This window comes from Carcharhinus amblyrhynchos, chromosome 2, assembly GCF_965287045.1.
Source record: "Carcharhinus amblyrhynchos chromosome 2, sCarAmb.v2.hapA, whole genome shotgun sequence".
In the NCBI taxonomy this organism is placed as follows: Eukaryota; Metazoa; Chordata; class Chondrichthyes; order Carcharhiniformes; family Carcharhinidae; genus Carcharhinus; species Carcharhinus amblyrhynchos.
The window spans coordinates 115,305,730-115,333,376 of record NC_137325.1 but is presented as its reverse complement, the minus strand read 5'-3'; the positions used below and the strand labels follow the sequence as shown (position 1 = coordinate 115,333,376).

The 27,647-nt window shown below is 42.0% G+C and overlaps 1 protein-coding gene across 1 annotated transcript in view; it reads right to left on the bottom strand.

Moving 5' to 3' along the window:
• Positions 1-1,108: 1,108 nt before the first annotated feature.
• The window catches only part of LOC145357883 (glutamate decarboxylase 2-like), a 126,897-nt gene continuing 100,358 nt past the window's right edge, over positions 1,109-27,647 (bottom strand). Inside the window, exons 12-16 of the mRNA XM_080211444.1 lie at positions 27,443-27,521; positions 23,360-23,509; positions 18,123-18,230; positions 16,516-16,605; positions 1,109-9,961 (exon numbers count right to left, since the gene is read on the bottom strand). Coding sequence (XP_080067570.1) covers positions 9,788-9,961; positions 16,516-16,605; positions 18,123-18,230; positions 23,360-23,509; positions 27,443-27,521 — 601 coding nt within the window. The 3' untranslated portion in view covers positions 1,109-9,787. The remainder of the gene's footprint in view (positions 9,962-16,515; positions 16,606-18,122; positions 18,231-23,359; positions 23,510-27,442; positions 27,522-27,647) is intronic.

The window sequence follows — 27,647 nt, the reverse complement described above, 5'->3', positions numbered from 1 at the left end:
GCTTGATGAGTCTATTCCTAGGCCATACTGTTCTTGTTCTTCGTTCATATCAGATCATATGAGTTGGAAAATTGTACTACAATGTTGTACTTCCATTGCTGTCTTAGATTACCTTTGAGTGTGTCCTACTGCTGGGAATCTGTTCTTGAAATCTTTCACCCTGCATGTAGGGAATGTGATGCTCTACTGATATTATCACTAGTCAATTAATCCAAAAACTCAGCTAATGTTTTGGGGAACCTGGGTTCAAATCACACCATGGCAGATGGCGGGATTTGAATTCAATAAAAAATCTGGAATTAAGAGTCTACTGATGATTATGAAACCTTTGGTGATTGTCAGAAAAACCCATCTGGTTTACTAATGTCCTTTAGGAAGGAAACCTGCTGTCCTTACCTGGTCTGACCTACATGTGACTCCAGAGCCACAGCAACGTGGTTGGCTCTCAACTGTCCTCCAAGGGCAACTAGGGATGGGCAATAAATGCTGGCCAGCCAGTGACCTACATGTCCCATGAATGAACAAAAAAAAGTGATACTAATAGAGCACATTCCCTGATTGGATGCTCCAAGAGTAGAACATAGACATTGAACAGTACAGCACAATACAGCCCTCGATGTTGTGTCGAGCTATGACCGAACCCAAGATCAAGCTATCCCACTCCCTATCATTCTGGTGTGCTCCATGTGCCTACCCAATAACCGCTTGAAAGTTCCTAAAGTAGTGTTCATGTGGGCTGTTGACCAGGAAGTCATGGGTCCTGTATCCTAATCACACGTTCATTCCAAATTTTAGGTGGAAAATTGGGATTTTCCAAACTGGCTGGAGATAGGCCATAATATGTTTTATTTTATCTAAAGAAATTTAACTCAGGCAACAGAAGTTTGATTGTACCTTACACTGACAGAATGGCTGTCTTCTTCAAGAACACTTGACACTTTGATTCAAGCCTTAATAGTGATGTCTTTGGGCACAAAGCGTGTCCAAAGTTCTAAGCTTGGGTGCCAAACAGCATGCGCCTTGCAACTTTTTAGGTCTGGAATATAAATCTACTATAACACCTTTCAACCTCAGCATGTTCCTGAAAAAGCAAAAGTCAGACAAAACATTAAACACTAAAGTTCTTTATTACAGGTAAAACTGTACCTGTTGCTGGCTGGATATACAACAAGCATCTTAACAGCTTAGACACAGGACAGTGTTTACTATTCAGATTCCAAAACACAGTTCCATATTGGGAGGAATGCTGCAAAATATACAGTAGATGCAAGAAAACACTTCACAATAAGTTTTTTTTTACTTCACATTTTTTGACTCTGTAGATCCTGCTAAATACATGGAATGCATATCCTAGCCTGTTAAATGGACATGACTAAGACAGTTACACAGTTCAGTCAGTAGTCTTCTCCAGCCCAGCAAATACTAATTCACACTCAGTCTTAATAAGCTAAAGCTGTAACTTTAAAGGAATTGCTAGTTGTTAATGTTTCAGCAAAATGCAATGCACAAAGTTACAGTGTGAATTTCACAGGTCTTTGTGCAACAGTGATATAATCATATTGGCAAAATGCTCCAAGTATCCTGTGGAGAACAATTGTGTCAGCTTTGATCTAGGTTAGGCAGCAGTATGTCCAATTGGTGTTTTACTGTTCTGTGGCTACTGTGGCACTTCATGCTATTCTTCCGAATTCATCTCATTCAGAGCAGAGATTTGAATGTTAGCAGTAATGCCAGAAGAATTACACATGTGTAAGATCACACGGTAATTACAAATATGGAAAGCATTTGGCGTATCTTAATTCATCCATCCAGACTTCCTAACCTCCCCCTGTTGTGCATCTAATTGATTCTTAAATGATTCTACGGGTTTTGCCTCCTCGTCCAGCAATTTATACCACATGTCGGCTGCTCTTTGTTTGAAGAACTATTTTCTGACATCAGCATTACAAATACTGGAGCCTCTTTCTTTCACTGTCACAATTCAAAACAATATTGCGGGTGAAATACCCTTACCCTGAACCATTTTAAAATCTTCATACAGCTATGGTGGCACGATGGCACAGAGGTTAGAATTGCTGCCTCACAGCACCAGGGACCTGGGTTCAATTCCAGTTTTGGGTTACTGCCTGTGTGGAGTTTGCATGTTCTCCTCATGTCTGTGTGGGTTTCCTCTGGGTGCTTTGGTTTCCTCCCATAGTCCAAAGACGTGTGGCTTGGTGGATTGGCCATGCTAAATTAACCTTATTGTCAGGGGGAACTAACAGGGTAAATATGTGGGGTTATGGGGATAGGGCCTCGGTGGGATTGTTGTCAGTGCAGGCTTGATGGGCTGAATGGTCTCCTTCTGCATTGTAGGGATTCTATGATTCTACCAGTCTGGCACCTCCTTTTGAAACTGAGATCCTCCAGTCTTTCCTGCTGATTTATAATCTGCTACATCAGACTAGATCTCTCCTCTGGACTGCATTCAGTGCTGGAAAAATCACACTTACTAACACCATAATGCAGAAGGATGGATTAGTAAATTTGCTGACAACACCAAAGTTGGAGGAGTTGTAGATAGTGAGGATGGATGTTACAGTTTGCAGAGGGATGTAGATAAGCTGCAGAGCTGGGCTGAGAGGTGGCAAATGGAGTTTAATACGGAAAAGTGTAAGGTGATTCACTTTGGTAAGAGTAACAGGAGTACAGAATATAGGGCTAATGTAAGGACGCTTAGTAGTGTGGACGAGCAGAGAGTTGGCACCCAGATTGATAAGGTTGTTAAGAAGGCGTACAGTGTGTTAGCTTTTATTGGTAGAGGGATTGAATTTTGGAGCCGTGAGGTCATGTTACAACTGTACAAAACTCTGGTGCGGCTGCACTTGGAATATTGCGTACAGTTCTGGTCGCTGCATTATAAGAAAGATGTAGAGGCATTGGAAAGGGTGCAGAGGAGGTTTACCAGGATGTTGCCTGGTATGGTGGGAAGGACTTATGAGGAAAGGCTGAGGGACTTGAGGTTATTTTCATTAGAGAGAAGAAGGTTTCAAGGTGACCTGATTGAGGCATACAAGATGATCAGAGGGTTAGATAGGGTGGACAGTGAGAGCCTTTTACTTCGGATGGTGATGGCTAACACAAGGGGACATAGCTTTAAATTAAGGGGTGGTAATTATAGGACGGATGTCAGAGGTAGGTTCTTTACTCAGAGGGTAGTGAGGGCATGGAATGCCCTGCCTGCAGCAGCTGTGGACTCGCCAACTTTAAGGGCATTCAAATGGTCAGTGGATAGGCATATGGATAACACTGGAATAGTTTAGGTTAGAGGGTCATTAGATTGGTTCCACTGGTCGGCGCAACATCGAGGACTGAAGGGCCTGTACTGCGCTGTAATGTTCTATGTTCTATGTTCTTACTTTTCAGTCATCAGGAGGTGAATTTTCCCATTCTGCCTACCATGGGAATTGCAGCGGCGTAGGCAGACCGTGGTAAGGTCCATTGACTTCAGGTGGGATTTTCTGGTTTTGGGCTGACGCAATCGGAAAATCCTGCCCAGGACTGAATACAGGGTGTAATTTGTTGGCCTTTCTGATGGTGGCACCATCTGGTCCCACTGAAATTGACCCCTCGCCCAATCAACCCTGCAGCCAGCTACCCTGTAGTTGAACCACTGCAAAAGATTTTGGCGGGATTGGAATGACCCTACTGGTGGCTAAAGGAAAATCCTGTAAATCCAGATCATTATGAACATTAATTTTATCATTCTGGGCACTAATTTTTCACGATAATGCTTTTCACTAAATTCTGGAGTCAGTGCTGCAATGTAAGTGGATAGTGTTGATGTTCAGAGAGACTTGGGTGTAGCCACACAAGGAACATGGAAAACTAATATGAAGGTATAACAAACATCTAGGAAGGCATCTGACTTGTAGACTTTTCTTGTGAGGGGGCTGGAGTACAAGAACAAGAAAATCTCACTGCTATTGTTTGGGGTGGGGGTGCGGTGGTGGAGTATAATACACAGTTTTGGTCTCCATATTGAAGGGAGAAAATTCTTCCCTTAGAGACTGTACAGAAATGATTCAATAGATTGGTTCCCAGAATGAAAGGGCTGCCCTATAATGGGAGGGTGAGGAAAGTGGGCCTATTCTCTCTGGAGTTCAGAAGAATGGTTGAAGCATACATGATTCTGAAGGGACTAGACAGAGTTGACACTGAGAGATTGTTTCGTTTGCCTGGTGAATCCAGAACTTGTAGAAGATAAGGACTTGATTATTTGGGATTGAAATTAGGAGAATTTTCTTCACTCACAACATTGTAAATCTTTTGAATCCTCTACTCCAGGGAGTTGTGGATGTTCCATCATTTCATAAATTCAAAGCTGAGACAGAGAGATAGATTCTTGGTCTCTCAGGAAGTCAAGGGATAAAGGCAGTGAGCAGGAAAGTGGAGTTGAGGCAGAAGACCAATAATAGTCTTATGGAGAGATAGAGCGGATTCAAGTGGCTATTCTTGCTGCTATTGCTTATGGTCTTGCATTCTCATACTCTTCATAGGCAGGGTCATTAAACATTAGTGGGTAATTAGGGGAGACAGCGGCATTTTCATTCGACTAGTAATCCCAAGACCCAGGGTAAAGCTCTGGGGATCCAGCTTCAAAGCCCACCATGACAAACTAAAAGTCTAATGATGACCATGAAACCATTGTTGAATGTTGTAAGACCCATCAGGTCTCCCCTTTAGGGAAAAAATCTGCCACCTTGCCTGGTCTGGCTGACATGTGACTGCAGACCACAGCAATGTAGTTGACTCTTAAATGCCCTCTGAAATAGCCTAGCAAGCCATCCCGTTCATGGGCAATCAGTGATGGGCAATTAATGCTGGCCCAGCCAGCAATGCCCACATCCTATGAACGAATAAAAAAAATATATTTTAAGTTAAGTAAGTAAATAGCAGAATATGAAGACCATTTAAAAAAATATATTCATCAAGTACATTTTATGGTCTCCGACAATTATCTAAGTGGCTTACAATACAGCCCACACAGGATGCCAAAGCAACAGTTTTGCACTAGGTGGCTCAGGGATATCTTAGTGCTAACAATTTAGCGTGCGTGCTGCAAATCAAGTATGTGTTATTAGCTAATGATGGAGAAGGCAGCATTCATTTAGTAGCACCTCAGCAAACAAGATACAGCAGGTACTGAACACTAATGTATTGTACTATATGTAGAGGGAGTTGATGGCCTAATGACAATGCCTCCAAACTAATAATCCAGAGACCCAGCCCCAGGCTAACGCTCTGGAGTTATGGGTTTAAATCCCACTATGGTAGCTGGTGGAACTGAAATTCAATTGATAAAGGTGTTTATAATAATTTAGGTGTCCAGGGTTCCTGCCATGCCAACACTATAGTGAAGAAAGCCCAGAAGACAAAGGAAATTTGGCATGCCAGCTACGACTCTCATCAACTTTAACAGATGCACCATAGAAAGTATTCTTTCTGCTTGTATCACAGCTTGGTATGGCTCCTGCTCTGCCCAAGACCACAAGAAACTACAAAGGGTCATGAATGTAGCCCAATCCACCATGCAAACCAGCTTCCCATCCATTGACTCTGTCTACACTTCGTGCCACCTCGGCAAAGCAGCCAGCATAATTAAGAACCCCACATACCCTGGACATTCTCTCTTCCACCTTCTTTGGTTTGGAAAATGATACAAAAGTCTGAGGTCATGTACCAACTGATTCAAGAACAGCTTCTTCCCTGCTGCTGTCAGACTTTTGAATGGACCTACCCTGCATTAAGTTGATCTTTCTCTACACCCCACTATGACTGTAACACTACGTTCTGCACTCTCATTTCCTTCTCTATGAATGGTATGCTGTATCTGCATAGTGCACAAGAAATGATATTTTTCATTTTTATGCTAATACACGTGAAAATAATAAATCAAATCAAAGCTAGTTTCGGTAATAGTAACCAGGAAACTATCAATTGTTATAAATACTTATCGAATACACCAATATCCTTTAGGGAAGGAAATCTGCCATCATAACATATGACTCCAGATACACAGAAATATGATTGACTCTTAAGTGTCCTTGAAAACACTGAGATGAAAGGTCCTTAGGGGTGGACAATAAATGTTGGTTTTGTCCATGTCTCATGAAAGAATTTTAAGAAATGCAAATATAAAGCTAGTTGTAGTAATCGATTACTGTAACTCCCCGGCTGAGCCTTCAGGCAAGGAAATCTCTTATCTTCATCTTTCCTAGCTTACATTTACTGCAGACCCATAGAAATGTGGTTGACTCATATTATCATAGAATTCCTACAGTCCTAAATGCCCTCAAAATGGCCAAGCAAGCCACTCTGTTCAAGGACAATTAGCAATGGGCAACAAATGCTGGCCTTGCCTCAATGACTCCTACATCCAACGAAAGAATAAATAGAACATTTATGAATAAAAACCCCCTACCAAGTATAACTGAAGACATCAAAAGACAATTGCCGGAAATCTCTGACGTCATCCAGGGCTGGGATTCTCCGGCGCTGCTGCAGTGATGGAGTTTTGGCTGAGCATCAAATTCTCCATTCTCGCTGGCAGTAGGGTGGGAACGGATGAGATCAGAGAATCCTCCCAATATCTATATCCATTTGGACAGCTACTTGTTTTGCATGCCTGAGCAAAGTACACCTTTGCCTGAACGTGCCAGAAGTATTTGTTTTTTTAATGCTAATTTTGCTGGGATATTTTAATGGCAAATTGAATAATTTTTGATGACCTGTCAATGGCACCATGACTATGTGACTGAAATAATCTGACTGAAAGAAAGAATAACCAAAAAGGGACTTGAAGTAAAATAATACATCCAAGTCAGGATCAGTACTGGAAAAGAGTCTAATCTTATCTTCAGGAATTCTGAACCTGATTCTTGAATCTCAGGAATTGAAAGGAGGTAGTTATTTTGGTAATTTCTGGTGAGTTAGGGTTCCTAAAGACAATTTTGCATTTCTCTATGTTGGAATAAATCAGCACTTAGCACTTTAGCCTCTTATTATCATTTTTGATAGCATTGGCTTCAAGATTGTAATGGGATTGCACCAATAACAAAGTAAAGTAAAAGTAAAGCAAAGTTTATTTATTAGTCACAAGTAAGGCTTACATTAACACTGCAATGAAGTTATTGTGAAATTCCCCTAGTCACCACACTCAAGTACCTGTTCAGGTCAATGCACCTAATCAGCACATCTATCAGGTTGTGGGAGAAAACCAATGCAGACACAGGGAGAACACGCAAACTCTACACAGACAGCGACCCAAGCTGTGAATCGAACCCAGGTTCCTGGTGCTGTGAGGCAGCAGTGCTAACCATTGTGACACCATGCCATGCAATGGAGAGCATGGAGTTGGATTTCTGTTGGAATCCTTATCCTTCGTAAATATCGGAAACTTTGAGAAATGGCTATCGCAGCTCATACCATTTTTCTGGGACTCCTTACGCTAGGTGATCAGGGATTATTTAAAATCGTTTATAAAAGGGAGTGGTAAGCTGAAAAGTTTTACACAGGATGTGGAATAGTTTATCAGGAGCAGGGGGAAGAGTAGAATCCATAATAGCCTTTCAAGAAGAGAAGGGAAATCATATGTGAAAAATAAAAGAACTAAATAGAGGTGATAGAGGTACATAAGATTTTTATGGGTATAGATAGAATGAATGCAAGCAAGCTTTTTCCACTGAGGTTAGGGGAGAAAAAAAAACTAGAGGACATGGGTCGAGGGTGAAGGGGGAAAAGTTTAAAGGGAATATTAGAGGGGGGGGTGCTTCTTTATATAGGGATGGGAGTGTGGAATGAGCTGCCAGATGAAGTGGTAAATGCAGGCTCACTTTCAACATTTCAGAAAAACTTGGACAGGTACATGAATGAGAGGGGTGTGGAGAGATATGGTCTAGGTGCAGGTCAGTGGGAATAGGCAGAAAAATGGTTTGGCACAGCCAAGGAGGGCTAAAAGGCCTGTTTCTGTGCTGTAGTGTTCTATGGTTCTTGGTTTTAAAGGATATTTGGAAAGAACAGATGGAAATGGGAATTTGGAGATCATTCTTCCTACAATCTACACAAGTATAATAAGCCAATCCTTTCGTATAGTGAAAGAGATGGTTATTTGTGTTAACTTGGAATAAGAGTAGCAACAGACAGGGACATGGCAAAATCACTGCTTGACACTATTAATCCTTGTCCTGGGTAGAATTCTGTACACTCCAAGGATGGAAAATTGATATGGATAAGGAAGGCCACTAGTCCACCTTGGTTCACCCACTTAGATTAACCTTGAAGTCCCCCTATTGAAGCATCCAAATAGTTCTTAAATGATTTTGGAATTCTTACTTCCATTGCTTTACCAAGGAAAGTGCTGACTCAAAGTGCTGATCGTTCTTTATACAGGAATTAATTCTTTGACATTGTTGCTAAATTTGCCTTCCATCATGTTGAACCTATGGTACTTCAAACAAATTCTTTGCCTACAACGTCTGAAGGACAGTTCGATAATATTGCCAGGACACAGCTGACCAGGATAGCCAGTTTTGAACTAATATACTAATATTGACATCATTTATAAGTAAGTCGTTAAGTTTCCAGATTGACCTGTGAATTTTGAAATTGTGCTTTTTGTACCAGTTGTGTAAGTAAAGCCCAAATGGCATAAGAATGCTCTCTGTCAGTGTCCTCACACTTCTTGCCTCAGCATGCTTTGATGGATTAGTTACGTGCCACACTTCCTGTCAGTGCATAGCCAATACCACTTCGTTAACACAGACAAAGTGGTCGAACTAGCTTATAAGATTTAATGCAAATTTGATCATGCTGGGAGTGGAAGACCAAGTCAGAGTTTGAATTCAAAGTTTCCCATTTCCAAATCTAGGTATACCAAGTATGGTAACAATATACTAGTACATTAAAACATTATCATTCAACACAGTACGGCTTGATTCTAAAGTGCACAGCCTCAATCTGAGGTCAACTAGACATTACTCAAAAGTTCTACAAAGGAAACACTTTCACAGACACTGAACACTATCCAGTTGTCAACAGAATTGTCATTTACCGTTTCTTTATAGCATGAAACATCACAGCTATACACTGCATGTGTAAACTCCTGGTCTGAAGATTTCAAACATTAAACTCTCAAATTCAAGTATGGCAACTAAAAGTATTTCCTCTATCAAAATAAATAGAGAATATCTGAATTGGACACTTCAATGCAGAGCTTATATAATAAAGGTTTGACAGAGCTGAAGTCCAAGCCTTCTAAATGATTTTCATCACGTCTAGTTAAAGAGGGCAAAATAAGGTTAAGCGTCTTATTATCCAATCAGAAACCTACTTTTTTAGGATCCTAAAAACTTTGTTAACAGAGACCTTCGTAAGTAACGACAGAAATGATGTGAATTATTGGTGGGCAACATCCACTTGGGCTGCTGAAGGACCATAACAAAATATCTAAATGGGTTCTAAAGTGCTCTGTTTATAGTTAATACATCATTTCAGCACTTAATGCAATAGGACAATTTGTGTGAAGTATGACAGATGGTTGATGACTTGTACCTTGTTTAATTTTGAAAAATGTATAATCGCATTAAATAACTTCTAATATCCAGAATTCCAATTTGAGAGTCTTAAGCTCCGATCCCTGTGGCAAGGGCTAAGGTCACACGAGACTAGTTTCAAGGTAAACAATGAAATACATTCACACAATAGCAACATCTCCATTGTATTAGGGCAGATGTCTTGAACCTTGCAGTCACAGGTCCTGTCCAAGTCGCTCTATTTCCTCAATGAGGAAATCAATGTCTTCTTGTGTAGCTGCTGGGTTTGAGATGACCATGCGGAAGAAATTAACTTTGTCACCTTGTGGCTGATAACTTACCATCGTGGTCCCAAATGACATCATCCTAGTTTTAATCTGTGGAGCCACCTAAAACAGTAAACAGCAAGTTAGAATTTGTCTTTTTGCAGGTGCAGGTTAGGTTGATTGGCCATGCTAAATTGTCCCTTAGCGTCAGGGAACATGCAGGGCAAATACGTGGGGTTATGGGGAAAGGGCCTGAGTTGGATTGTGATCGGTGCAGATTCGATGGGCCAAATGGCACCTCCTGCACTGTAGAGAAGCTAAAATTTTAAGATTAGAAGCTTTAACATATTTTGCCATTTCAGCTCTAGGTTGGGAATGGAATACTAATATAGGACAAATCTGAATTTCTCATTGCTTTCTTAAGGGCTGTTATCTCTCGTCACCATTGAAACACAATCCATCAGGATTCCACCTGTAGGTTTATCACCATTAAGTATCCTGGGAGTACTACTTGTCCCTGGTCACCCAGAAGATCAAGCATGAGGACCCTGTGAACACTTTAATCCTTGCAGACAATCCTCAGCACAAATGTTTGAAAATCACCGCAGGAAAATGCGTCATGTGAATTGTAGGAGGGAAGAAAACACAAGTGTATGTTGTAACACACACAAACTGTGATGCTGCGAGTGCATGAATTGGAGTGAGATGTGTGGCAAGAAGAACATGGCTGGGATTTTCTGACCTCATCCGTGTTGGGAATTCTCCAGTCCTACTGTTGTGAATGGAGATTTGGCGCAATGCCAAATTCTCCATTCTCACTGGCAGTGGCGGCAGGGCATATACCATCAGAGAATCCCAGCCCATGAAAATTTTTGGGCAACTTATATTGACAGAGTAAACTAAACTGGCAGATTACGGACAAACAATGCTAACTGGGATATCGTAAGTCCTCACTTTCATGAAAGTAACATCACAAGGTTGAAAGCAAAGCTTAAAAATATAGCACAAAATTAGAGTGGACTGCAGGAAGATGATATAAGGAAGTACCATTTCTGAGTGCAAATCCACAAGCAAAGTACATCAAGAATTGTAATGTGTAAGTAATGGTGGGATTGTAGAAAGGAGCGTCATTCAGAAAGGGGGTTCAAATTTATCCTAAGTTAGAACATGGTCTATTTAAAGCCAGTCCAGACTGAGATGAGATGTTTGTTCTTTGTTCTTTGTTCTTCTTAGATGTGTCTTTGTTTATTGAGCAATTCCTCTAATTTTCTTAGCACAGCTCTAAATTTAACTACAGTACTTCTTGCTGTTGAATGAATGATCTTGTGAGGCAGAACCAGGTTGTGATGATAAAGTAAATAAAGATTTACATTTATATAACATCTTTCAAGGCCTTTGGACATCCCAAAGTGTTTTATGCCAGTGAAATACTTTGAAGTCTAATTTCAGGAACTGCAGAAGTCAATTTGTATACAGCAAGATGCCACAAGCAGCAATGAGATAAATCACCAATTATTTTATTTGGGTGATATTGGTTAAGAGATAAACTTTGGTTAGGATACTGGAAGAACACCCTTATTGTGCTTGAATACAGCCATGGAATCTCCTGTGCCTATCAGGGAGGAGAGGCAGGACCTAGCTTAAATGTCTTATATGTAAGACAGCAGGCTGAGTTTTAACCAGCTCTATGGATATGTGTTGGGAGGTGGGAAGGCTGGTAATATGGTAAGGGGAGGGGCCAGGAGGGTAGCCAAAATCTTTTCATCACCATGACAGATACCTGGATGAATACTTGGCACATCATAACATTCAAGGCTACGGGCCAAGTGCTGGCAAGTGGGATTAGGTGGGCAAGTCAGGATCTTTCATGTATCGGTGCAGACTCGATGGGCTGAAAGGCCTCTTCTGCACTGTAGTATTCTGTGATTCTGTGTTATGAACAGCAATGGAAACCTCAGCAGCACGGGTGGCACGTTGAACCAGTTAAGTGCCCAATTAAGGACCACTTACCCTCTTCTGACAATTTACACACAATGTGCAAGCCCAATACAAGGTAAACAAAATGTCATCCCAGCGGAGGTCTCTTTAATGTGTCCCATGGTCTATAGAGGGATTCCAAGGTGGCAATGGCTGCATTATAGCTATGGCACCTCCATGTGATGGTACCCCCCCCACCACCAATGTTCCCACCCCTCTTCCTGGGACCTGCCTATCTGGCCCTGGCTCTTTCCGCTGTACTTATCTTGCCTCTCCCTAGTCTTGCATCCTCAGCAGTGGCCGCCATGGTGCAGCTGAAGTTGCCAAGCACCAGCCCTCTGCTTGGGCCAGCAGCTCTAGATGTGCTGCTGTCCTCAGTTGGATGCTAGTTCCAGCAATATTTCTAAATCAGCTGCTGCTGGTAAAATGCCATCAGGAGTCAGTTCCAACAATGTGGTCTTTCAGCTTGTCTAGCCTAGCATCTCACAGAATAGTTACGGCACAGAAAAGACCCATTGTGTCTGTGCTGGCTCTTTGCAAGAGTACCTAATGCCTCTCCCTGTAAACGTTTCCTCTTTCAGTAATGATCCAGTTCTCTGATGGTGCAGCACGCCCTCAGCACTGCATTCAAGTGTCAACCTAGATGTTCAAATTGCGGACGTGACTAGAATCCACAGCCTCCTAATTTGGAGGTAAGGATGTTATCAACTGAGCCATTGCAGGTACATGTTGGTTTAAATTGAGAGAAACCACACGGCAGCACAACATTGAATCAATTAACTATTTGCAAAGCCCTCGCCACAGCCTCCACATCCTTGCTATTGTTCCGCTCCACCCTCTGACCATTATCTCAGGCTGAACCAGAACTACAGGCCTTTCCCCACTTGAAAGCAATAGCTGCTAAACACAGAAATTCAGCATCACCACCAGCAAGCAGCCTCCTTCCGCCACCTCTTCCAACAAAAATCACAATTTCAACAACAGCCCAGGAAGACTCGATCTGCAAAGATCTGCAAATCTGGTACTGCAACCCAGTTATAAACTGCAAATTTTTTTTTGTACTTTCTTTAGCTTCCTCTAGAAATCTTTTGATTATCTGCATTCTTTCTGCAAATTCAAAAATTCTTGCTGAATCAAACACTGTTAGGAACTAAAAGGTGGGGCTTTTGTACGTGCATTTTCTCAACTAAGTCCTCAACAGCAGCTTGCATTTAATGTAGTAAAATAGGCAAAGGCCCTTCAGAGAAGCATGCTCAAACAATAACTAATTCAAAAGCTGGAATACTCCCACCCAGCCCACTACTGGAATTTTAGTGGGTGAGTTGCGGACAATGTGAAATCTCATTGACAGTCGCGCTGGTATTTCCAACTTTTAGATCAGCGTGGCTGGAGAATTCAGCCCAAAGTTTAGGAAGTCCAGAACTAGGGGTCACAGTCTAAGAATAAGGGGACTGAGATCAGGAAGAACTTATTCACTCAAAGGGTTGTGACCCTGTGAAATTCTCTACCACAGAAAGCTGTTGGAGCCAGTTCATGGCTAAAGGGATCAAGGAGAGAAAGCAGGAGTGGCTTATTGAAAGTGCATGACCAGCCATGATCATATTGACTGATGGTACAGGCTTGAAGGGCTAAATGGCCTATTCCTGCACCTATTTTCTCTATTTCTATATTTCTAAAGCCACAGGAGGAAAGATGGGAAAAGGTAATTAAAACGTTGGCCAAAAAGTTAGGTTCTGAAGATCATCTTCAAGGAGTATAGTTGTGGAAAGATGTAAGTTGGGAATTCCAGAGCTTAGGTCTTTTTTCAAACAAGAATACGTTACAGTCCACCACTGGTGAGGGGGGCTGAGGGAGAAGGGCCCTGTCATAAAATGGAGGGTGGAGATGGGGTGGGGGTCACGTAAAATAGAGGGTGGCCTTTCTGCCCACCCATTATCTCTCATATCTCAGTAAACATACACTGGGTCTCTTGGGCCTATTGGACCCCCTTAAGTGGCCAATTAATGGCTCCATAAGGGACTCATTCCATTCCTGTCCCTATTTTACCCACAGCAGGGAAAGCTTAGGGGTCAATCAGTGGCCAAGTAGCTTTCACTGTGCAGGCTGCTGTCAAACAAAAGGCATGGGTACCTCCTTTTGGAGGGGTAGTGGGGGCCCCCCGTGCCCATGGGAGGCACCCCCCTCCAAGATTATATCCCCCTTCAACTCACAACCCTAGCCTCTCTAACCTGCCCGATCCCCCATCCCATCAACTCCTCCCTGGGGTCTGCCAGCCAGATTCATTTAGAAGTCCTCATTCTCACTTCTCCTTGGGCACTGCCTGCAGCTTGATCCTGGCACAGTTGGAATGACCCGAACTGCCAGACAATCAGATCGGCCGGCAGCTCTCTAAAGCCGGATTTCCTGCCAGATGGCGTGGAAGTTTCACCCTGAAACCAGCATAAAAAATGTCAGCTTCATTTGGGTGGGAGGGCTGACCTTTTGGTCAAAGAGAGTGGGGAATACACCCCGGTAGGTGGTGGGCTTTGTCCTACAGCCATGGTAATTTCATACTGAATGTTTGTTTGGTCACTTTTGAGCTGAGCTGTTGAAAGTGAGCCATGCTGGTGTGGGCCTACACTCACTTATAGACAAGACGATGGAAGGTCAGCAGGTTTCCTTCCATAAATGACATTACATAAAGCATCACTGTTTACTGGATCTGAGGATGGATGCGACCATAATTTGTCTTTTCTATTTTAAGATACTTCTTCTCATTGATATTCCTTGCGAGGATTCTGTAATTCTTAGCCAAATTCAAAATAAAGTGGGTCCAACAAGTAATTGTACCAGAAGATGTGATTGTGTTTACCATAATCACAACATTTTTGTTAGCAGACCACTGACATTATGGATAATCTTTCCACTGTAGTTGTAACGTGTTATCATGTTGACTGATTTGATTACAATTTTGCCTTGCCTGATACAATTCATCCAGTTAATAGTGATGTGTTGCCTAGGATCCACATCTATGCATGTCTTTCTGCTTGTTCAAATGTTTTTTGCCAGTTTTAATTGCTCGCCTGAGATGCACCCCTCTCAGGACTTGAAGGACAACATTACAATCGTTCTGCAAATTTTGTTTTGGATTCCTGACCTGCGTCAATAAAGCTTGATTTTGCTGCTTAACGTATGGTTAAAGCATGTCAAAAAGAATCAGCTGATTTATTCCTCTATTTTCGGCCTGTTTAAATATGATTAATGCAAATATTACATTTGTTGGTTTGAATGATCAGCTGTGGTTTTCATGGCCTTATCATTTTCAATCTGCATCAATTCCAGTTCCAAACAATGCGCCAAATGAATCTTGCAAGTGTTTGTCATGATGCAAAATCATAGCTCTCTTTTACATAACATTGACGCTAGCTACATTCATCACAGCATACCCAAATAGTTTCCCCCAGTTCTTCCACCCTGAAGAGAATGATATGAGGTTATTATTAAGTCACTTGGAGTGTGGATGGAGGGCCTATATGAGGTAATCCTGAGTCCATAGTACTGGAAGAATTGCATTGTTTCTCGGATATGTTTGTAGGTACACAGGACACAGTTATTTGGCATGATTTTCCCCAAAAATTCTAAGTGCCAAGCAAGCACAAATATGGGTTCTGGGCCAGCTTAGTGAAATGATTGGCACTGTGCAACACAGAAGCTGTCAGGCGATTCACACCGCTGGTGGGGGGGGCTGGGCCTAATCCCACTCGAGAGGTCGGTATCGGACTGCTGGGGTGGGGGGGGGAGGTGGTGGGGGGGGGGGGGGCGCCACTGTGCATGCGCCGATCTCCCTACATACAGTTCCCTGCTGCGAGGCTGATTACATCAGCAAAAATGGTTTGGGAAGATCATGACTAACCGGGCACCAGTCGCAATTCTCATTTTTAGCCTCCCACTTAAATTTCCCGCCTTGCTATATTACTCGACTAGCATGGTGGAGCAGGAAAATCACGCCAACTGTCTCACTGATTGAAATCTGTGTAATTTACAGGAATTAAATGCACAGGATTTATTATGCCACATTTGTACCTCATGATCACAGAAACATAGGCCGTAATCTAATGGAGGTGAAGGGGGTCTTGGCTGTTGGCTGGAATTGAGAGACCTAGATTTCTCAGCTTTCCAGTAAGGCTCACTACATTAGTCGCCACTCCGGCACTTGACAGGCCACCTGTGGGCCTTCCCCAAAGATCAGGACCCTGAAGCTCGTCTGCTGAGCTATTGACCAATCAGAGACTTGCTAAATTGATCCTAGTTTCAGGGGTATTAGCAGTATAAATGTTGGGGTTACGGGAATTAGGGCCTGGGTGGGATTGTGATCGCTGCAGACTCGATGGGCCAAATGGCCTCCTTCTGCACTAAAGGGACTGGATGTATGATTTTATATCCCTTGATACCCTATTCACAAACATCCATCAGTCTCTGATTTGAAATTAACCATTAACTTTTCATCAATTAGCATCTGTAAAAGAGAGTTTCAAACTTCTGTTACTCTTTGCATGTACATATGGTTATTTTCCCGAGCCTATACTGTAAGAGACAATTACTGATCAGTGAGACAACCCCTTCCTCTCATCTCCATACAATATGAATTTGATTTGATTGCCTCAAATTGGAAAGCCTAAATTGTATTTGTCTTAACACAATACAAATGAATACAGACATACCTTCATGAGCAAACTCCTTCGTTCTTCATTATCAGGGAGGTGCCGAATACTGTGAGGCAGATACCAGAAGCAGACATTGGTGTGTTGTGGCTGGACAACAGAAACAGGACAAAAATGTTCATTCAAGAATCTGAATATTAACTTGTGTAAAGTGAATAATAAGTACTTAAATCATTTAATCTATCACTTCATTAAATTATATTTAAAGGGATATGCTTTTGAATGCGTTATTCAGCTTCCTATATCCATCTTATGTGCATTGAGGGGAGGTTTCTTCTGTATGCACTGGGCAGCAAAAGCGCAATCTGTATTTCATTCCACCACAAGAAAGATTTCAGATTTCCTCTTGGATTCTGAATCGTGCTCTGATAGTTACTTTGATTCTCATGATTGTATTTGTCTTGTGTGGATTTTTACGTTAATTTCATGCCATTTGTTACACTGAATGACTCCTGCCTGAATTGTTACACAGGTTCTCATGTTTGGCTGTCACTCTTTTAACTTTGCAGTTGTGATTCAGTGCTCTTTCCTCAGGGATTGGGAGACTGCACTGCTGGCATGTGCCTCGCTCGAGGTGTAGCCCCAGATTCAATTCTGCACCATTTATTCAAATCTGACGAACTCACAATTCCTGTCTTTCATTAGTATTTCATTTAGTCTGTTTGTTTGAGGCGGAAACAGTTGTTGCATCTTTTACCTCAGAGCTGTATCGTTCTTTTAATTACAGATCAGACAGTGAGGTTTGAGGTTTAGTCCAGCAAGTGCTTCTTATTTTCAAAAATGTTGCCATGCATGTGATGTCACATGGCTTGGCTTTGTGCCATGCCAAAACAACTAGTGTTGTAGTAACCCTCTACTCCCCACCTCTCAGAGGCAGCTCAGCAGGATCAGAAGGCTGTGAAACAGCTCCGTGAAGTCAGAGATATTTCAGAGGGAAAGAGGCAGGTTGTCTTGCTCAGGGGCAGCTCAGTGAGGTGCATAGCAGCTCGGAGGCAGGAGAAGGCGGTGAAAGGCAGCTCAGGACCCTGAGCTCAACAGCAGAAATAATACACAGTTTAGCACCACTAGAAAGAAAATTTATTCAACATCAAAATATAGTGCACTATTTCATGGGTTCTCTATGAGAATTGAACTGGAGCAAAGGAGAGGCGATGGTATTATTGCAAGACTGTTAATCTAGAAACTCAGCTAATGTTCTGTAGACCCGGGTTTAAATTGTGTCACGGCAGATGGTGGAATTTGAATTTAAAAAAAGATCTGGAATTAAGAATCTACTTAATGACCATGAAACCATTGTCAAGTGTCAGTAAAACCCAACTGGTTCACTAATTACCTTTAGCGAAGGAAATCTGCTGCTCTTACCTGGTCTGGCCAACATATGACTCCAGAACCACAGGAATGTGGTTGACTCTCAGCTACTCTCTAAACAAAGGCATCTAGGGTGGATAATAAATGCTGGCCAGCCAATGATGCCTATGTCCCACGAATGAATAAAAAAAATTTAACAGATTTATATTTACTGTCAAATAGGGATTTGCATGCTGGCCATTGATGGAATTTGATTTTAACGTTCCCATCTCGGTAATTGAAGACAAATTCAAACATACCTTCCCATCGAGCACCATTTCGAATCCTTCTCTGTTCCTTATTTTATTGTATAAGTAATCAGAAAGGTCCAAACACTTGTCAATCTGAGCCTCAAATCCCATGGTACCCTACATGAAAAGTAAAAGTTTTGTTTACTTTAGATCAGTCATGATGCAAATATATTTGCAAACCATTGAGCACTTTGGAAGTTATCCATTCCCTGCTTTTCCTTGAGGGGTCTTTCTGTACCATTGACTATTCACAATCAAGTAAGGGTGGGGGGAAAGGATGAGTAAATAGTTGTTGGAACTGAACCAGTCCCTTTCTGAAACCTGAACATAAAATGTGAGTAACAGCGATTAAGGATAAATGTCTGCTACAGTGAGATAAGAACGTAAGAACTAGAAGCAAGAGAGGCCATCTGACCCCTTGAACCTGCTCCGCCATTCAATAAAATCATGGCTGATCTTTTCACGGACACAGCTCCACTTACCCGCCCGCTCACATAATCCTTAATCCCTTTATGTTCAAAAATTTATGTCTTCTTGCCTTAAAAACATTCACTGAGGTAGCCTCAACTGCTTCACTGGGCAGAGAATTCCACAGATTCACAACCCTTCGTGTGAAGAAGTTCCCTTCAACTCAGTCCTAAATCTGCTCCCCCTAGTTCTAGTTTCACCCGCCAGTGAAAACAACTTCCCTGCTTCTAATTTATCTATTCCCTTCATAATCTTATACTTTTCCATAAGATCTCCTCTCATTCTTCTGAATTCCAATGAATACAACTACAATCTACTCAGTCTCTCCTCATAAGTCAACTCTCTCAACTCCGGAATCAACTTAGTGACTCTCCTCTGCACCCCATCCAGTGCCAGTATATCCTTTCTCAGATAAGGAGACTAAAATTGTACACAGTACACCCAGGTGTGGCCTCACTAGCACCTTATACAGCTGCAACATAACCTCACTGTTTTTAAACTCCATCCCTCTAGCAATGAAGGACAAAATTTCATTTGTCTTCTTAATTATTTGCTGCACCTGCAAACCAACTCTTTGAGATTCCTGCACAAGGACACACAGGTCTCTCTGCACAGCAGCATGTTGCAATTTTTATCATTTAAATAATAGTCCATTTTGCTGTTATTCTTACCAAAATGGATGACCTCACATTTACCAACATTGTACTCCATCTACCAGATCCTCGCCAACTCACTTAGACTATCTATATCCCTTTGTAGACTTTCAGTGTCCTCTGCACATTTTGTTCTGCCATTCATCTTCATGTCATCTGCAAATTTTGACACGCCACACTTGGTCCCCAACTCCAAATGATTGATATGAATTGTAAACAATTGCGATCCAAACACTGATCCCTGAGGCACACCACTAGTCACTGATCCCCAACCAGAAAAACAGCCATTTACCTCCATTCTTTGCTTTCTATTAGTTAACCAATCCTCTATCCATGCTAATACATTACCTGTAACACTGTGCATCTTTATCTATGTAGCAGTTTTTGGTGTAGCACCTCGTCAAATGCTTTCTGGAAATCCAGATACACCGTGTTCACAGATTCCACATTGTCCACTATGCATGTAATGTTCTCAAAGAATTCCACCAAATTAGTCAAACATGACCTGCTTTTCATGAAGCCATGCTGCGTCTTACCAACGGACAATTTATATCCAGATGTCTTGCTATTTCTTCCTTGATGATTGAGTCAAGCATTTTCTCTACTACAGAAGTTAGTTACCCACTTTTTGTCTATTACCTTTTGTAAACAGTGGCGTTACATTTGCTGTTTTCCAATCTGAGGGAGCCACCCCAGCGTCCAGCAAATTTTGGTAAATTACCACTAGTGCATTTGCTATTTCTCCTGCCATCTCTTGTAGTACCCTGGGATGCACTCCATCAGAACCAAGAGACTTGTCTACCTTTAGCACCGTTGACACGCAACACTATCTCTTTCGTGATTATGATAGTTTTTAGGTCCTCACCTGCCGTAGCCTTCCTGTCATCAATTTTTGGCTCGTTATTTGTGTCTTCCACTATGAAGACCGACACAAAATGCCTGTTCAATGCCTCAGCCATTTTCTCATTTCCAGTTATTACATCCCCCTTCTCATCCTCTTGTTATCGGACAGCAAATTTTCTGAAATTGGGTACACAATATGGAAACAGACTAAAGCTGCACTCAGAACCCCTCCACTAAAGATCACAAGGGAACAGATCCAGACAAGCAGGCAAAAGACATGTTTTTAAAATGCAAACAAGGGCTAACACACAAAGGGAACCGGACAGGATGGCACCTACAGAAACTAAATTAAAAGTGCACCCCCATCTAATCAAATCTGCACCACTGACCTAATCAAGTAAACCCCTATGGAGACACCTAAGGATTAACATAACTAAGGAAGCCTTCCTGGCCTCAAAGACTTCCTGAGATCAGCCTTGACACTGCGCAAATCCATGCCCAATTACATTCTATATGAAGCAGTCCAATGATCAAACCTTAAGAGGACCGCTAGAAGCTGTTTTGAAAACACTAAAGGTAAGTTGATTTAATTAAAGCTCTCACCCATTTCTCCACTCCTCCTTCCTACCATCCTCACCACTCACCCCCCTACCCCTCCCCAAGTTACGCCTCTACCCATCAAAAGAAAAGGCTGTCTCAGATCTGTGGAGGAGTTGTTGAATTTCCAGACCCTTTGTCCCCTCAATTAGCGACTTGCCTATAAGGGAATTTAACAACAATATAACAAGTCCTCACATCCAAGTCATTAATATAAATTGTAAAGAATTGAGCCCCCTCACCACCCCCCCACCCTCACCCAATACTGATCATTGTTACAATTTGCCAAAGTGAAAATAATCTTTTCTTTCATAGGATGAAAATGTCAGTGACTGGACCAGTGAGACATCCTGGACTTTGAGAAGGTGAACCACCTTCTTGGTCTGCAGTCCATATGGTGTATGTACAGCCACAGTGCTGTTAGGAAGGGCATTCCAGGATTTTGATCAGGTGACAGTGAATGAATGGCAATTTACTTCTATGTCAGCATGTTGTGTGGCTTGGAGGAGAACGTGCAGGTACAGGTCTGTTGCTGTTGTCCTTCTAGATGGTAGAGGTTGCTGATTTGGAAAGTGCTAATGAAGGTGCCTTGGTGAGTGCCTGCAGTTTACCTTGTAAATGGTACACACTGCTGTCACTGTGCATTGGTGGTGGAGTTGGGGGTGATGATTAAAGTGATAGATGGGGTGCTAATCAAGTGGTGTAAATTGAGTGGGTGTAAATTGAGAGAGATGGATAAGAGGAAGACGAGTTATTACTTAAATGAGTGTAAATTGAGAGAGGTGGATACTCAGTGAGATCTTCAAGTCCTCAGACATCAGTCGCTAAAAGTAAACATGCAGGTATGGCAGGCAGTGAAGAAAGCAAATGGAATGTTGACCTTCATAGCGAGAGGATTTGAGTATAGGGATAGGGATATTTTACTGCAATTGTATAGGGTGTTGGTGAGGACCACACTTGGGGTATTGTGTGCAGTTTTGATGTCCTTATCTGAGGAAGGATGTTCTTGCTACAGAGGGAGTACAGCGAAGGTATACCAGGCTGATATCCGGAATGGCAGGAGTGTCACATAAGGAGAGACTAAGCCAATTAGGTTGTATCCATTGGAGTTTAGAAAAATGAGAGGGAATCTCATAGAAACCTAGAAAATTGTAACAGGGTTAGACAGGGTCTATTCAGAAGGTATGCTCCCGATGGCAGAGGTGTCCAGAACTAGGGATAGTTTGAGGATAAGGAGTGAACCTTTTAGAACTGAAGTGAGGAGAAATTTCTTCACCCAGAGAATGGTGAATCTGTGGAATTCACTACCGCAGAAAGTAATTGAGGCCAAAACATTGTCTGATTTCAAGAAGAAATTAGACATAGCTCAAGGGGCTAAAGGGATCAAGAGACATGGGGAGAAAGGGGGGGATAAGGATATTGAATGTGATGATCAGCCATGATCAAAATGAATGGCTGAGTAGGCTCGATGGGCCAAATGGCCTACTCCTGCTTCTAGTTTCTATGTTTCTATGGCCTGTTTCATCTTGATGGTTAGGAGCCTCTGAGGTGAAAGCCATACTCATTAGGCAAGTGGAGAGTATTTCATACCAGTCCTGATGTGTGCCCTAGTAGATGTTTCTTCTGGTATTCTCTCCTGCCATCTTCAATGAACCATTTTGGAGGGAGGGATGTAGGGATGGAAGATGTTTCAGAAATAGAGCATGGAAAAGCTATGAAGGGATTTAAACACTAGGATAAGAATTTTAAATTTGAGGTTATAGGGGACTGAGAGAAAATGTAGGCCTGGAAGTATAGATGTTGGGTGAGTGGTAGTTGGCTCCAGCTCGGATATGGGGCAGCAGTATTTTGGATGAGCTAAAGTTTATGAGTAAAGGGGAATGGAAGTCTTCCTCTACAGTCTGGAAATGACAAAGGTGCTGGGAGGCAGTGGTGTAGTGGTATTGTTAATTCTGAGACCCAGGGTAAAACTCTCGGGACCCAGGTTCAAATCCCACCATTCCAGATGGTCAATAAAAAATATTTACTGATGACCATGTAATCATTGTTGACTGCCATCCAGTTCCCTAATGTCCATCAGAAAAGAAAATTTGCTGTCCTTATCATCCAGCAATATGGTTGGTTCTTAAATGTCCTCTAAAATGTCCAGAAAGCCAATTAGGGATGGGCAACAAATGTTGGTTCATGTCAGTGAGAGCCACATCTCATGGAGGAATTTTAAAAAAGGATGGGCTGCAAATCATATCATCTTCCTGCTCTCAATATGAGCAACTCACAGGGAGTAAGTATCCATGCAAGCTGACCTTTCTCTATTGTGTGACAACAGTTTGTTGGGGCACAGGCATGTGCAGTATTCACAGAAACTAAAGGCAGGAGTAGGCCATTCAGCCCTTTGAGACTGTTCCGCCATTCATTTTGATCTTAGCTAATCATTGAATTCAGTATCCTGATCCCCTCCTCTCCTAAAATCCCTTGATCCCTTTGATAAAGAGCAATGCTAGCTTTGCGTGAGGAGCTTGTGTCTAACTCTCCATTATAGAGCAATACACCAAACCAAAGCGCTACTTTCAATAAAGTGAAGATGAGAAGTCCATTACAGTTACATTGTCACAATCTGTGGTCCCCGCTATCTTATTCACTTGAGGGAAATGTAATTAATGAGAAATAACTAATTGAAATGCCTACCTTAGCTCTCCACATCAGCCACAATTTAAAAATATCCACATGTCGCCCACACTGCAATGCCTTATCTCCAGTGTCATAGGACAAATCATACTGTTTGTCAGGTTGGAAGAGGTAGCAGGCATTCATCTGATTACAATTCTGCAGCAGCCCCTGCAAAAGGATAAAACAAACATGAATACAATTCTGCTAGCTATACCTCACAGATCAAAGCAATGTCCACTGGATATATATTGATGAGAACCCAAAGGAAATGCATAAAGGGCTTAAACCTAGCAGGTAGTGAATTGTGTATCAACTCGGCCATGCCAAGAATGATCTCTCCACTGTCCCGAGAGGCAGATTCTCAGATAATATTTGGGACCTAAACAATCCTTCAAACAAAACAATTCCACCCAGCTACAATGTCCTGCTATTGTTAATACACCAGGAAAGGGATATGTGAATAACATCAGTACTGTTGGCATCTCCATCATGGTAAAACCCAGGGCAAAACTTTTGCTGGTTTTCAATAAAAATGCTGTCCAAATTGTGTTTAAAATAGTGCAAAGCTCAAGTGTCACTGGAATAGTGAATGGTTTGAATTATTTAAGTTTATTTATTAGTCACAAGTAGGCTTACATTAACACTGCAATTAAGTTACTGTGAAAATCCTCCAGTCGCCACACTCTGGCACATGTTTGAGTACACTGAGGAAGAATTTAGCATGGCCAATACACCTAACCAGTGTGTCCTAAACCAGAGCACCCGGAGGAAACCCATGCAGACAAGGGGAGAACGTACAGACTCTGCACAGACAGTGACCCAAAGTGGGAATCGAACCCAGGTTGTCGACTCTGTGATTCAGTAGTGCTAACAACCGTGCCACCGTGAGTTATGGCTGAAGCAGAATGGATGGGAGGGGTCCAAGATGTTGTAGCTGAGGAACAATAATATTGATGAAACAGAATTAAAAATGACAAGGATAAAGGGTACTTTTACACTGAAAATCTAAGGAATCTATGAGAGATGAGAAGGAGAGAAAGATGAGAGAAAAATATAACAGCCATATGTGAAGAAAATTGAGTTAAACAGAACCAAAATAGACAACTGCTTGTAAAATTTGCATAGACTATTTGAACTTTATATGAATAATATCCCTGGTGGGAGCAAGCATGACTGGAATGAGGACAGCGCATTATCTACATGATATTGTGACATTTATAATTTCCCCTGGAAAGGAAACAAAATAGCACATTACAAAAGAATTGCTCCTTTATCCATTCTTATTTCAATAACATCCACAAATTGACATCCTGCTGTATTTACCTGATTTGCTCATCAGTAGCATCTTATTGAAAATCAAAAGAAATTGTATTTTAAGCAATTTACTGAACTTAAACAGTAGAGAGAGACAATCATGAAGTGAGAAGCACTGAGTCCTGTAGTGCTGAATGTAACAAATGCTCCTATGAATGACTTTGACTTTGAATCACTCCCTGGCTCCTGTCTTTGTTTTCTAATCAGCTTCCACATTTTTTATCTCTTTACGTTAACACTCCTGTTATTTATTATTTCTCCACGAGACTTCCAAATGGTAACCGATTTTCTAAATCTGTGACAAAAGTAACCTTACATAACAAATTTAAAATGTCACAGTTCTTGTTTTATGTTATCAATCAGTCACTACTGTATATTTTTCAAACAACCAAAAGTTGATTGAGCAACAAGGTCTTTAGGGATGCAGATTTCTCTTTGGGATTCAATACTCATGCTTTAGTTTCTCACTGGGGGCTGGGACCATATGCTGGTCTTGAACCTTTTGGCTTGTGTGTCCCACCAACGTTCATGATCTCCTTTGCGGTGGGGGTGGAGGGGATTGGTGGCATCCACCTCCGACAGTTACATCCAATTAGGGATGGCTGGCAGGCTCCACGGACAAGGAAACGAATATCAGCCAGGAGAGTTGGACACTGCTAACGTAGGAAGGAGACAGTGGGGGCTGTCAAGATGGAGGCATCCTCTGAAGATGTAAGAGACATTTAGAAAATAAGGGTGAACACAGCTTCCAGGCCATCAATGTGGCAGGGAAACCCCACCATGGGATGGCATGCAGCTGGAGCTGTGGCCTTCTGGCGGACATAGCTCTGGGGCAGGGCAAATAAAGGATATCTTCATGGCTCATGGCTGACTGTTGGGAAGCTGTCTTCAGCCATCTACCATAACTTGGCCTTAGCAAGGGTTAGTGCACCACCATTATCCTACCAGAGTCACAAACCAAAACCCAAAACGTGGCCACTTAATTGTCACTAATTAGCTCTGTGCTGACCCAATACTCTAATCTGCAAGTTTGTTCCCATTCTTGCCATGAAACCTGCCTTCATGGGACTGGGAAGGGCAATGACCAGGTCATTGAGTGTCTTTAAGACAGAGATAGATAGGTTTTTGATTAATAAGGGGATCAGGGGTTATGGGGAAAAGGCAGGAGGATGGGGATGAGAAAAGTATCAGCCATGATTGAATGGCAGAGCAGACTTGATGGGCTGAGTGGCCTAATTCTGCTCTTAGGTCTTATGGACAGCACAGCTTCTAATCAGCAACAGTGATTCCTTAGCCTTTCCTCTCTGTGCTTTGTGTTTACTTTTCCCAATTATATTCCAGTTTTCTGTCATCTGGCATTATTTTTCTTAACTGTTCCTACTTTCTCAGCCTGTTGCATTGCCTTACCCATCTGTCACAGTTCATGTAATCATAGGAAAAGTACATGTAATGTGCACAAATTGCTGAATGGTGATGACAAGACTGGTCTTTAGCTGCTTTTACTTTCGCTACCAGTTATAGTTCCTCAGACTGGGGAAACTCATAAAGTTAGGCTGGTATGAGAGACTAATCTGCCCAACATCAAGACAGCTTCATCTTGTCATTGGTACAGAGGAGAGGGAGTCAATTACAGATCTTGTAGGAAGACTTTCATTACAACTAAAAGGAAGAAATGCTATAGATGACACTGTACTGGCACTTGCTAGTAGATCAGTCTATCCCAATATATTTAGACGGTGGAGGTGAAATTGGGAGAGGGGAGCGTGCAGTGGGACCTGGGTGTCCTTGTGTACCAGTTACTGAAAGTAAGCATGCAGGTACAGCAGGCGGTAAAGAAGGCAAATGGTATGTTCGCTTTCATTGCGAGATGTTTCGAGTACAGGAGCAGGGATGTGTTGGTGAGGCCACACCTAGAGTATTGTGTATAGTTTTGCTCTCCTTTTCTGAGGAAATGTTCTTGCTCTCAAGGGAGTGCAGCAAAGGTTTACTAGGCTGATTCCGGGGATGGCGGGATTGATGTATGTGAAGAGATTGAATAGGTTAGGATTGCTTTCACTGGAGTTCAGATGAATGAGACGTATAAAATTCTCATAGGACTAGACAGGGTAGAAACAGGGAGGATATTCCCGATGGTGGGAGAGTCTGGGGGTCACAGTCTGAGAATTCAGGGTAGACCATTTTGGACAGATGTGAGGAGACATTTCTTCACCCAAGGAGTGGTGAGCCTGTGGAATTCATTACCACAGGGAGTAGAGGCGGCTGGATATAGCACTTGGGGTGAATAGGATTAAAGGTTATGGAGAAAAAGCAGGATTAGGCTATTGAGTTGGATGATCAGCCATGATTGTAATGAATGGTGGAGTGGTCTAGAAGGGCTGAATGGCCTCCTTTTGCTCCTATCTTCTATGTTTCAATGAAATAAGACTTCAGTGATAGCACACAGCAACTTACAGCGAGCCTGATGGCTTTAGCCAGAAATAATATTTGATATTGGATAAATGCCTATTTACTGCAGAGAAATTTCACCCACAATGCGCCTTTCTCCAATTACAATTCAACATCTTTTAAGGGAAGAGATTAGTCTTTGATCTGTAAACATTTTGATCTGGCTACGCACTGCATAGCAAATAGGATAATATCTCACAAGTTCCAGTAAACATGACACAAACCTTTTTTTTTAGAAAGAGTTCAAAAGCATTCATATAACATCTTGCGATGACTTAATATAACAGGTCATTTGCACAGAGTCTGAGGATATTGGCCACGAGAAAGGAATATAACCCTTACCTCTTCCCTAACGAGTAAAGCAGAACACTGAAGTGGAACTCCCATCATTTTATGTGGATTCCAGGTGACAGAATTGCCCCTAAAAATAAAAAAAAACAACTGCGTTTATTGATGAAAACAGCCAAAGGAAAGAAAACAAGTCAGAGCCTCCATTCTGCATCTGAGAAGTGAATAGTCAGCAGTCAGGAACTGGTGGTTGGAGGAG